The sequence below is a fragment of the Brachypodium distachyon genome, chromosome 3, assembly GCF_000005505.3.
Source record: "Brachypodium distachyon strain Bd21 chromosome 3, Brachypodium_distachyon_v3.0, whole genome shotgun sequence".
Taxonomy (NCBI): domain Eukaryota; kingdom Viridiplantae; phylum Streptophyta; class Magnoliopsida; order Poales; family Poaceae; genus Brachypodium; species Brachypodium distachyon.
Genome location: NC_016133.3, coordinates 18363838 through 18376782, shown reverse-complemented (window position 1 = coordinate 18376782; position 12945 = coordinate 18363838). Strand labels below are relative to the sequence as shown.

General features: G+C 43.8%; 2 protein-coding genes and 1 long non-coding RNA gene across 3 annotated transcripts; 2 read left to right on the top strand and 1 right to left on the bottom strand.

Moving 5' to 3' along the window:
- Positions 1 to 12: 12 nt before the first annotated feature.
- Positions 13 to 4142, top strand: LOC100837901. The gene is made up of 2 exons (XM_003573591.4): positions 13 to 264; positions 3737 to 4142. Exons 1-2 carry the CDS (start codon positions 117 to 119, stop codon positions 3832 to 3834), a joined length of 246 nt encoding a protein of 81 aa, XP_003573639.1. The 5' UTR covers positions 13 to 116; the 3' UTR covers positions 3835 to 4142.
- On the bottom strand, positions 4050 to 5465 carry LOC112271598. The gene is made up of 2 exons (XR_002964867.1): positions 4553 to 5465; positions 4050 to 4476 (listed from the first exon to the last, which is right to left on the bottom strand). It is a non-coding gene; the product is annotated as an uncharacterized LOC112271598 (long non-coding RNA).
- A 1537-nt stretch (positions 5466 to 7002) lies between these two features.
- LOC104584080 lies at positions 7003 to 12649 on the top strand. Its single transcript, XM_010238198.3, has 5 exons — positions 7003 to 7070; positions 7190 to 7509; positions 8589 to 8840; positions 9362 to 9589; positions 11318 to 12649. Exons 1-5 carry the CDS (start codon positions 7040 to 7042, stop codon positions 12641 to 12643), a joined length of 2157 nt encoding a protein of 718 aa, XP_010236500.2. The 5' UTR covers positions 7003 to 7039; the 3' UTR covers positions 12644 to 12649.
- Positions 12650 to 12945: the final 296 nt, after the last annotated feature.

The window sequence follows — 12945 nt, the reverse complement described above, 5'->3', positions numbered from 1 at the left end:
GGGGAAAAAACGCCCCAGCAAGGCCGCAAACACCACTCGTTGAGTTCTAGTCGTAGCCCACCTCCCAGACGAACACACCAGCTTCCCACAGCATACAGGCGGCGGCGGCGGCTGTGATGGGAGGCGAGGCCACCAGTTCCGGCGGCGGGGGGTTCCGCGCCCGGATAGAGCACGTCCTGTACAGCGGGGAGAAGAAGCACGTCGTCGCAGGCATCGCCATCTTCGCCGCCATCTTCGGAGTGCCCTATTACCTCATGACTCGAGGTATCAAACCCCTTCCTGCACACAGAAAACCATAATCTCTACTCTAGTCTCTTCGTCCGCTCTGTCACTCTCGTGATTTGCGTGGAATTTGGAAGACTCGGCAGATTCAGTTAGGCTACAGTTCTGTTCCACCGTCCTATTTGGTGTGCAGCTCGTTGAGGAGAACTAGGGTTTGTAATCTAAAGTTTGGTACGATTTGTTTTACTCATTTTACCCCATTTGTGCTTGTCGGATTGGAACTCCGATTAACTGCAAGCAAACAAAAAAGGATTGGAACTTCGATTAACTGCAAACAGAAACAAAAAAGGATTGGGGCTCTGATTGTGAGGACAATTTTTTATTTGTTCTGCGATGGTAGTAGACTTGGAATCCAGTAGCTGATTGAAATTGATGCGCTTAGGGATCGATATTATGGTATGTTTTGGGAAATTGTACTGTACTGGTTTGATTCGGTTGTGACCACTTAAAACCACTGTATATATAAATGAAGGATGGTATTAGTCAAAGCAGGTCATGTTCTTGTGGAATTTGGGTTCTCTTGTGGTCAGAATTTGGGGAGATGCACAAACAGTGTTAAGACTAATTTTCTGTACTGTTTCTCTCCTTGGGATAAGGTTTTTAGTGTCTCCAGTTCTTAATTTCTCCTGGATAATCGTTTTCAGTCCTACATGCCATGGTCAGTAGCAAAATTGTAAAGTTGGAAACAGATTGCTATTATTGGGGTATGTTATACATGTATACCTTTTTGTTGGTTGATATGCATATCATGCTTTGCATTGTATTGCAAGCAGTCATAAAATTGTGGATTTCTTAAGCTTCATGAGACAGGTTAGCACAAAAGAAATATGTGCCTTTGTACCATGCACTTAGAAACTGTCCTAATACTTGATGTTCAATATGTGCATTGCAACCATGATCAAAGTTGTTTTTAGGCCTTTCATTTCAATATTAGTTACGTGGAGTATTCATTATTTTTAAATTTCGTAGTGCTAAAAAAATGCAATTAATTTGCCGTTGAGCCTGGGTATTCATAACCCTTTAACCCAGTCCATGGCCCCCCTTAATATGTCGCTTCAGGCGTTCTGTGTACAAAATATTGAGCATATATAGCTTTACCAGCAAATCAATACTTGGTATTTTCATGGTGCAGTGCTAAGCCACTAGCATTTATTAGCACATAAACTGTTTACTAGGAAACTGTCCCTGGTGCAGGGCTTTGCAACTGGTTCTCATCACTCGTGCTTTTAACATTTATTATTTTTTCTAACTTCCATCCATATAGGTATAATAAACTGACTAAACACATCTCAAAGCTCCCAGGCTTGGGGTCCGTCTTGTAGTTAGGCTGTCGAGCTGTTTGCAGACAAGATATCTCATGACAGTCTGTTTTTCAGTTTTTTGTTAATTACCGTTGCATATTAATGATTGAGATTTGTTTAACTAACATGCAATGAAATAGATTGTTTGGGTTCTGTGATTACTTATGGCCGGTTCTAGACAGTTTATCGAACATATCAAATATTAATGTGTTACTCAATCATCCATGTGCAACAATAGTTAAAACTGAAAGGAGGGATTGCCATGAGGTATCCTGCTTTCAAACTTCTTGTCAAACCAACTACAAGATGGATCCTGAATTCTAGAGATTATTGCTAGATACAGTTGGTCAGTTGAATAATTAAATAAGTGCAAGAAGAGGATAAAGAATTGAGATCCATGAAGGACAAGCAACATGTTGATGCTTGTTGCATGACTTTTGCTGCAATTTGCATCCACGGCGAGGACACAATGCCACAATAAACCACTGGTCGACCGTGACCACAGTAGCACAGTAGTACGTGTCTGCAGCATGGCTGTCCTGTGGTGTCAACATGAAACATGTCTTGTGCACACTTTTCTAGTGGAGGAACAGGATCAAGAGGCCGTAGCTGCTGGACTCTTGCCTGGCAGATGCAATGAGAAAGAATAGAGTTTTTACATTTTCAAAGAAAAAACATGGAGAGAAAGATCCGAAAATTCAGATTAAGAGGGTATTTATAGGACAACGTGGATTCAGAACTTCATTTATTTTCGTTTACAGGATTTTGTTTATTTTTGGAATTCTGAAATAGGTGCTGTATTGGTCAGGTTTTATCAACACAAGCTTCACATTGACATCACAAATGACCAATTACATGGAAAAAAATACACTGTTGTCTCTAGCAGAATCATCCCTTGATCCCTATGCTCTTTATCGTCAACCTTTGTTTGCAAAGAGCCATGATGTGTGGTGTAGATGCACTTTATTGGCAATTCGTGGTACAGTGTTGGTTAAAAAAGGCTCGCTCATAATTTTGATCACTGCTGGTGGTACACATATCTGTTTCTGTAGTATATATAGCACATCGGCACACCGGGCACATCCACAACATCATCAAGTGCTGAAAACATGTGTGATTTGGAATTCCAGGACATCTTGGGTTGTTAAGTCTAACATCCTGACTTTTTTGGGCTTAATTGTTTTTATATAGCCCAGTATATTATGTCAGAGGAAGTTAAAAGAATATTTAATTTGGTTCTTGTTGGAATTAATTAAAAGGTGTTTTGGATTAGTAAAGAAGCTTGTTAAACCAATACCCAACCTATTTAAATATTTTCATAGTCATTAGATATTCGAAATACCCTCCGTAAATTTTCTTGGAACTTTTGGAACACATTTGATTTTCGTTTTGAATTTAAATTTATTTCAGCCTTTAAATAAAAGGACAAGTCCTTTTCCTTTTAGTGGGCTGAAATCCACCCTGCCGGCCCAAACTCTCTTCCCTCTCTTTGTGTTTAGGGCTGTAGGCTCAGCCCATCGATTCAGGTGTTTTAGTTTTCTTATTGCCATTCCTTTAGCTGATGTACATGATTGCATCTATGGTGTTCAAATGGTAGGCACATAGACACAATCATCATCCAACTCCGACTTATTTTATCGTTTCCAGCATAGTTTGTCAAGCGCATTGAAAATGTGCTCTAGCCGGTTACAAGGTCGACTGCCGTTTACTCGCTACAACTAATAATTTAAATATTTAGTTGAGTATGAACTATGACGTCATGGCCATGTACTTGTGTCCCCTCTGTTTAAATGTAGTTTTGTGCAAAGGATTAACTAAAAGCCTGCGGTTGATAACTATAGCTATGAGAGGCTTGTTCTGTTCCCTGCAAGTGGTATAATAAGTTTGAATACTTTGCATCATAGAACACATGCCTCTATATTTTCAGAGTGGTATCCTGTGTTTTAACACGGAATAGCAGATACGATTAGGAGATACAGTCCCACTTGACTGTCCAAATGGTGCTTTTGCCATTGGATCACGAATCTAGCTGCTTGAGAAAAAGAGAAGCATTTATTTGATTTAAACCAGCCAGGAAATTATACATTTTTTTCAGTTACTCTTTTTGATACTGGAATACCATCTGATTCCAGTTTATGTCCCATCCAATGCAGGGGCAAAGCACGAGTCTCACCAAGATTACATGGAACGGGCTAACAAGGCAAGGTCAGAGAGGCTTTCTTCTGGTCAGCCATCATCACTGAAAGAATGAAGCAGCAATCCACCCTAGGCCCAGATACCTGTTTGCATGCTCAGTTTTGATTAAGAATGCGAGGGCTTGATCTTTGATCAAATAAACAGACCGTGTATGTTCTTCATATGAGTAGCTATAGGAACAAATTGCATGTGATACGTTTAATGGGAGATTTTGTTAACTGGAGCCTAGAGCCTCTGGTTGTCGTCTGTGCTATTCTGCTAGGGGACAGATGCCGGATAAAGCGGATGATTTTGTTTCCATGGACAGCAGGTGCACTGCACCATGGTTAAGTTTGTTGGTTTTCCAACTATACCTGAACTAAACCTTTGTATGATCCAGCACAGATGCAGCGTTGTATTACTACCATTTGCATTTCATGCGCGTCAGGCTACGGCAGCGGACAGTCGACTATGTGGCTTGGTAGGCGGCGTGTGCCAGGAGGCAGGTTTTGTCTTGCATGATCAGAACACGGAGCGCATGTCCAAGACCATCTCTAATAATCAACATGGTAGCAAAGCGGCGTGTGTAGCTCATGTGGCAGTGATGTCAGCATGCTGTTGGGGTGGGTATACCCACGTGTTGCCCTCCCCATACCCAAAGTAAAAATTACCCGTAATCACCCTCCCCGTAATGTCCATCACCCATTTTGTCCATTACCTGTTGGGCATTTGGGCAATCTGAATTTCAGAACAGGTTTTGGTAGAGGCTAGGAGAAGCAGATGGCGAGCACCACCTTACCGCGCGACAGTCCCGCGACCGCCTCTTGCGTGACCGTCCCGCGGCCGCCCGCCGCCTTCGGCCTGCCGCGCCGCCTCCCGCGCGCCCGTCGGCGGTCGCCGCCGTCCCGCCGCCTCCCGCCTGCCGTGCCGCCTCCTGCGCGCCCGTCGCGGCCGTCCCGCCGCCCCCGGCCTGCCGCGCCGCCTCCTAGCTGCCCTGCCGCCGCCCGCCGCCTCCTGCGCGCCCGTCACGGCCGTCCCGCCGTCCCCGCCCTGCTGCGCAGCCTCCCAGCTGCCCCGCGGCCGTCCCGCCGCCCCCGTCTTGCCGCGCCTCCTAGCTGCCCCGCCGCCTCCGTCCTGCCGCGCCAGCTCCTGCGCGCCCGGGCGGTCGCCGTCGATCTTTGACCTTCTCACTCGTGGCTTGAGTTTGGGTATTCCCCGTTTAACTGTTACTTCAGTGGACAATTGTCCATATCCGACCCATTTCCTACGGGCAAAAAACTCTTCTATCCATATCCGACCCAATTGCATGGGTATGGATAAGGAAATGGGTAATGGTTACCCGGTGGCATCCTGACAGTGATGCATCAAATGCCTTACCGTCCCAATAGTCAACAAGTATAGAGAACAAAATACTTGGAGAGGGAGGCCATGTACTTTGATCCAGTGCTCTTTCTGGACCAGAATTACTAGGCATGCAATGAGCTTAACTATGTTATCTGATTTTATTTTATTTTGAAAGGCTATCCGAGAAGGTTTTAGCGTGAAGGGTTACTTAAGCCTAGTTTTTTTTTTTACCAAGATTGCTTAAGCCTAGTTCGGCTCATATCAAATCCATGAATTAGAAGGGATTGAGGTGGGAAATGAGCGACAATCACTTCCAAGCCCTTCCCTTTCATTCCCCTTGGATCAAGACAGTGATGTGATCAAACGAACAAGGCCTAAGGGGGAGAGAAGTTTTCTCCCAAAAAAGAGGGAGAAAAGTGATATATTTGCTGTATTTGTCCACAACTGCCAACATGACACCGAGTCCACTCCATTGGGTTTTGGTAAATTCTTAATAAAAATCTATAGTTATAGCATTCCTAGTTCAGCTAATAGTAATCTAGGATTTTATTTTTTTGAGGGCAAGTAATCTAGGATTTCTAGTTCAGCTAAACAATTAGAAGTTGTTTATTGAAAGCAAAAGCAGATACTCGCAAAAAAAGGCAAAAGCAGAAAAATAAATAGTAATGGAAAAACCCTAGGCCCAACCCAAGATGGGCTAGCTTCTGGCCCAGCTCACTTGCTCTCCGGAATCCACCACAGGAGCAGGAGCAGCCCGTATTCTCCTTTCCTTTTGTTTTCCATTACTCTCAGGGACAGGTAGACTCCAACTGTGAGTTTCCTCCTCTCCCTCAACCCAGCTCCGTCTTGGACTAAAACACAGGAGGAGTACGTATATCACTGGCTCCATAATCAAAGACGCCTCCGTAAACTGACAAAGATGGCTTTGATGAAGCGACTGAGATAACTTAATTTTCTGTAGTTATATAGCCATTAGACCGTACATGGCCCTCCACATTCCGCACGTACTTATATCGCCAGAAGACACCCTCGCACTGAACAACAACTGATCTAGCACTTAATTAATTTCAAGGTCTGTTTAAAGATGCTACCCTAAGCACTTGGGTAGTCCCAGCGCTCGGTTTTTGGCTCTGGAACATAGGAGAAAAAGCTGAGGTGGCACCATAGTAAATGTGAAAATGGAAGAACCGTCTCTCCCGCAGACGACGATCCTTACCTCGCAGCCCAAGACGAGCATTAATTATCTTCAATCCCGCAGACGACAGTCCTTGCTGCGGTGATTTATCTTCAAGCCAAAGCCGGAGTAGAAGATCCAAAGGGTAATTTATTACTTGGGCTAAAGGAATAGACTACGCGCTGGGCTATGCGTCCCTTCTAGCCGACACGGCACGGCACCGATGGGACGACTCGATCGCAAGGGACGAGCGTTGCGAGACTAGAACGACCGATATATGCATGCATGTATCAATTATTGCAAAAACATGCCTCGATTAAGCTGGGAAAAAAAATGCTACGACAGATTTTTCTGGCTGGGTGCCTGTTTGGAAACAACAGCGAGAATTTTAGACGGCGGAGTCGAATTCCGGACGGACACGATTAGCCGGGTTAATTTAGGCAGGCAGTCGTCTCGCACATCAGGCCCAATAAGCCCTAACAAACCTGCGCCGTCTTCCTCGCTTGCCGTCTTCATAAACACGACCCTCTTCCGCCCACAACAAGTCTAAACCGCGTCCCACGCCCGCAGACTTGAGACTTCCACGGCAGAGCCAGAGCCAGAGCCAGTGCCCTAAAAAGCTTTCCCATACGTTGCCTGCCTAGCTTTCCGCAAAACCCCAAAAACCCCAAAACCAAAACCAAAACCGCCGGCCATGGAGTTCCAGTTCCGCGCCGGCGACAAGCGCAGCGGCGATGAGCGCGATCTCTCTCCCCCGCCGCCGATGGACCGCGCTCCCGAATCCGAGTCCGCAGGTACCTACGCTCCCCCGGCCGTCGATGGCGCTTCTGCTGGGATCGAGCCAGGCTATATCTCTCGTATAATTTTACCCCGCGGCGGCTCATCTCTCTTCGTTTTTTCCCTCGGTGCGAAGTCGGCGACGTCACGGGATGCAACGGCGAGAACGCGACAGCGGTTCCGCAGCCACGCCCGGCGGTGCCCGATCTGGACGAGATGCAGCGACAGGCGGCCAAGGAGTGGATTCGGAAGCGGATCCTGCGCGAGGAGGAGGAGAAATGGGTGGCGCTCGAGGTCGAGGTCCGCCGTGAGCTCGTGCAGGAGGGCTTCCCGTTGCTCTCGTCCGGGTTCGTCCAGTCGGCGGCCGCCGCTGCTTGTGCCAAGGGGCCGGTAGTAGCCAGGCCGGCTCCGTTGGGGACGACGACGATGGCGGCGCAGACAGCGAAAGAAGTCGAGGTTTGCTGATCTTCCGTTCCTTAATTACCACGTTTATGTTTTTGAGTCTTTTTTTTATCCTGGCTGGAAGCCGCACCTAAATGTTGGCGTTCTGTATTACTCCACGCTTTTGCCTTCAAAGTTCGAACAACACACAAACCTTCTCGAATTCTGCTGTCAAAAGAAAAAAAAACTTGTCGAATTCTTTGCGTCATTAGCCTTTTCTAATTTCCAATCTCTATTTAATGATTTCATTCATTCATCGTAAGGATTAATCATGAGGCCATTAACCAGTTCGTCGGTAGTACTACTACTTGAAGGAAAATAACTGCTGCTCCTAAATTCTTGACTTAAATTTGTTCAAATATGGATGTATATATTCTTAAAAAGCATCTAGATACATGTAATATTTCGACAACAATTTAGGATCGGAGGGAATACGTATTAATTTTGGGGGACAGATATAATGACATGTTTCTTCTCTAATCTCCTTTATTTTCAGTTGCTAGACGAGTTTTTATACAATGTACGTATTCCAGAAGAAAACACATAGATGCAATGGATTATATATACATTAAGTACTGCTAGTTCAAATTTCCAGATCCTCCAAAGTAAAAAAATAATAATCATGCGCATGCCTTTCTGACAGAATCCAGAGGTGTTTTCACGACGGAAAACCAAGTCTCGAGAAAAAAAACTCGATAAGAATTCATAACTGACCATGGTTTTAGTTTATTGGTTGCCAGAAAGTCCAGGCTAGTTACCATGCATGTGCTAGCTGCGCCCCTCTGTCATCCTATATTTAGTACACGCTGATTTTCAACAATTAATAATCCTTTTATCTTTTTTTTGTCTGCCTAATTTTTCAGCTGCATTCATTATATGTTATGTAACACAAGTAGGTTGTAACTTGCTCATGCATGCATGGTTTTATTAATTGACGTAGATGCTATTATATTCCAAATGATCTCTCTAATGATAGTTTATATAAATTTATGACAGATACTTGTTATAATCTTTTCTCTTACTGATCGGCTAGTTGTTTTATGCTCTCTAGTTACACATCTGATGAATGCTAATTTTGTTTCGACTATATGCAGGCCCTGTCGCAAGCAAATTTATCGGCAGCTTTATTGTTGAACCATAAAAATACCAATGTTGCTGTCACAAATGTGACAAGCAATAAAAACCTGGACAAAGAATTGTCATGCACGGTGTGTGGCATTACAGTGACCAGTGAGACTGCCATGCAAGAACACAGGAAAGGAAAGAGCCACAGGAGGAAGGCCGCTAAGCTTGAGCAGCCAATAACTGAGGCAGCGCAAGCTGAGGAGGATCTGCCAAAGAATATGGTTTGAACTTGTTATTTATCTGGTCTACTCGCATTCATGTTGAATTTTGATAATGAAACTTGCATATATATTTCCTCGAAAACTGCATGCCTTAATTTAGTTGATAATTGGAATAGTTACGAGGCCAATTTTTTGAAGTAGTTATTATACAGCCTTGTGTCATTGGAGTATCAATAAACATAGGTATGGATCTGACCAATATGAGTTGGTATTTGATTTTGCATTCCTCGTAACAATATGTTTCATGTTCATGTTCGAGTATATCATCTAAACTCATGTTTGTTTAAAATACATGAGCACGTATGTTGTCTGACTACTACATAATTCTTTTTTGATGCCTTGATAACCTGCTATTAGCGTGGTTATAAGTGTTTCATGTATCTTTGTCTAAATTTTGTCTTATTTGGAGACTTTGTCAGAAAATATACACTCAGTGAGTATATATCTGATGTTAAAATATATAAATGAAGATAAATTACATGTCTAATAACTGATGAATATTTGTTTATATATCTATGCAGGGGATCTTTTCAAAACCAAATGGGTCGACAGCCTTATCAGTCAAGCAGAAAAATCATGATATCAACACCACATCGACAGTTTTGGCCATAACAGGCAAGGAAGACTTAAGATGTACGTTGTGTGGCATTACGACAACTGATGAGAAGGGAATGCAAGATCATCTCAAAGGAAAGATCCATAGGAAAAAGGCTGCCATGCTTACCCAGCCAATGGGCGAGGAGAATGCGGTAATGAATTTGTTTTCGAACTTCCCTATTTCTTACAAAATTCGACAAAGTAATACACAAACTTTTATTGCGGTATGTCTATAATCATAATTTTTTGTCTGTTATCTCTGCAATCTGGTTGACCAACAATTGCTTTCTTTTCTCTTACCAATATGCCAGAAATTCTTATTATAAGATAAAATAGAATAGAATAAGAAACAAACATAGCATTCTATATTGGTGATCTATCAGGTGAAAATCTCTATTCAGCGAAAACCTGTTTACTTTCAATCCTAGTCATTAGATCTCAAATAAACAGATTAAATAAAAGGCGGAACCTCTAATCACTTAAAACTATTTTATGAAAACTCCATGAGGTGGAAAAACTCAGTGGATTCTCATAAAATGCATGTAAATGGTTTGATGTTCCACTTTTTATCCGGTCTGTTTATATAAGATCTAATGCATGGCTAGGATTAAAAAAACAAATTTCTAGTGAATAGAGATTTTCACATGATACATTCCCTTCTATATTTCTGTTTTCTCCATTGAATTTGTTTCATGATTATTTTAGTTTTCTGTAAAATAAATGTCTTATGCACTGAATTTGTTGATGTAAAGTTATCAGGTTCTGTTTAAGATTTTCTTTATATATCAGTTATTCAATTTTTAAGCAGAATATGTTTATTTTTTGTTTTATGTGGCTAAATTTTAAGTTGCATTGATTTTTTCAAACATAAATCGGTTGGCAATGAGTTATGATCTATGTGACACCATTATTGTCTACAGGGAAAAATGATTGTTATGTGTTTCAACGTTTATAGGTGCGACAGCTATTGAATTTTTTTGACACTAATTATGTCTCGTTAATTCTAGAGAAAGACATGTTTGCCATGTCTTTAAAACGTTTAGAACTGCGTCAGTTAAAAAATGTTTGACATGTCTTTAAAACATTTATAGTTGTGACAGTTATAAAAAAAAGTGTGAGCGGTCTAGAGGTCTTCAGTGGCGGGTATTTTACCCGTCATTGGTGATCTCGGGGCAGCAATGGCGGGTAAAATACCCGCCACCGGTGCTAAAAACACCTGTGGCACAGGGTTGGTGGCGGACACGATCACCGTCACTAACCCCATTTTTTGACGGCCACCGGTGGGGTTTTCTGGAGCAGTGGAGTTGTGGTATATAGCTTCAAGTTCTATGTAAATTCGTGATTTTGATCCATTGGATTTGACTTCTATCCAACTTTAAACAAAATTATAGTAAAGTTGTACTAAATATGGGACACTTATTATGGATCGGAGGGTGTATTATTTTGTTGACTTTTGGCATCTAAAAAAGCACAGGAATATATATTTGCTGAATTTTAGTGTACATATTGGGAAGCATATACAGGTAATTATTTATATAATATTCATTGAGAGACACTCTTTTAAGGCAAAATATGGTTAGTGGCACTTCAAAACTTGACAATTGAGGAAATTCCACTTCAAATGTTGTATCCAGGGATATGCCTATAATGTTTCTCTTAGCTTTGTCTAATTAAGGTCAATCATTTCTTTTTATATAGACAAAGCTAACCAAAAACATTATCGGCATATCCTTAAATACATAATTTGAAATCGCATTTCTCCAAATGCATTGTTTTGAAGTGACAATTATCAAACTTTGCCTCTTTTTCCTTAAGTTTCACAATTCTAAACGAGTTTTTTTTTCTAACGCGTGTGTTTCTCATGCACTGTATACATACAGGTCCGCTCAAAATCAAATGGGTCAACAGCTCATTTACCAGCCAAGAGGAAGAGGGAGGATTCTGATGTCGTTGCTGCTGCATCCACACAGCTGCCACCTGCAGCAAGCAACAAAAAGGAGAACTTGGCATGCACCGTGTGTGGCATTACAACAAGCGATGAGAGGGGAATGCAAGATCACCTCAAAGGGAAGATCCACAGGAAAAAGGTGGCCGCCGCCGCCCCACCGCAGCCGTTGCCTGAAGCGGCAGAGCAGGAGCAGCAGCACCAGCGGCCGGAACAGGAAGATGATGCCTACACGCCGAAGAAGATCAAGATGGGGATCAAGACAGGGAAGGTATACGAGGTGGTGCAGATGGATGGGTTCGTTCTCTGCGAGGTGTGCAACGTGAGGACCGCGGACATCGTCACGATGATGTGCCACCTTGACGGTGGTAAGCACGCCTCCAAAGTCCAGCAGCAGCAGAAGCAAAGCAAAGCCGAGGAGAAATCTCTGGAGACGGCTACCGAAACTGCTGCTCCTGTTGTCGCTGGTGGAGATTCAGAAACGGTGGTGACTATGGAGGCCAATGGCATGTCGCACACGGTGCGTCGTCTGGTGGACGGCCACCTGCTGTGCGAGTGCTGCGAGGTGAAGCTGCCGCGGGAGCCGGAGAGCGTCATGCGGGCTCACTTGGCCGGGAAGAAGCACGCCAAGAAACTCAAGGCCACCGGTGCAGCAGCAGCAGGTGAGAAAGCAGTAACCAATGATGTGGAAGTTGCAAACAAGACCCAAATCCCGGGGACTCATCCAGGACATGAGGCGAAGGTGGCGCCTTGTGCCGGTGACTCTGCCGTGACGCCAACGGAAATCTCCGACGAGAAATCTCCGGAGACGGCGGTTAGTACCATGGATACCGCCGCCGTTGCCAAGAAGCATGAGGTGGAGGTAGCGCCAATGGAAATCGATGGACATGCCGCACAGGTCGGAGATCTTCCTGCACTAGTGGTTGAAGAAGAGAAAGAGGAGGCCAAAATGAACAGCTCGGCGACGCAAGAACAGCAAGCTGTCGAGACCGAAGAAGGCGAGGTCGCCGCCATTGTTGGGCAGGAGGTGAAGGTCCAGGTGGAGGGCCAGGAGTGCACCGTGCTGCGGCAAGCGGACGGCACACTCTCCTGTGGGCTGTGCGGCGTGCACGGCCGCGACAAGGACGGCATGCTGCAGCACCTCTACACGAGGGCACACTGGCACAGGGTCCGTTCTGCTCAGGAGATCAAGGAGGATGTGAAGAGCGGCGACAGTGATGGAATCCCGGTCTCCGAGTCGACCACTCAGGTAGAGAACTGATAGACGTGCGTGGACGATTATCTGAATATCTGACGACGGTAGATCAACTTATATACTCCCTCTGTTCAATAAAAGATGTCTTAAATTTGACTTAATTTGAATGCATTTATACACTAAGTCATGTCTAGATACATTTAAATTTGACAAACTTGAAAACATTTTTTGTTGGACAGAGAGTATGTTTTCATGGAGCCTGAACGTCGAACTGTTCTCTGTGTGTGTAAACTCTAGTATAATGAATTTCTTGGACGTGCGAGGTAACTGAGGCTTCGCAAGAGCTCTTTACTAAGAGAGATTCTTCG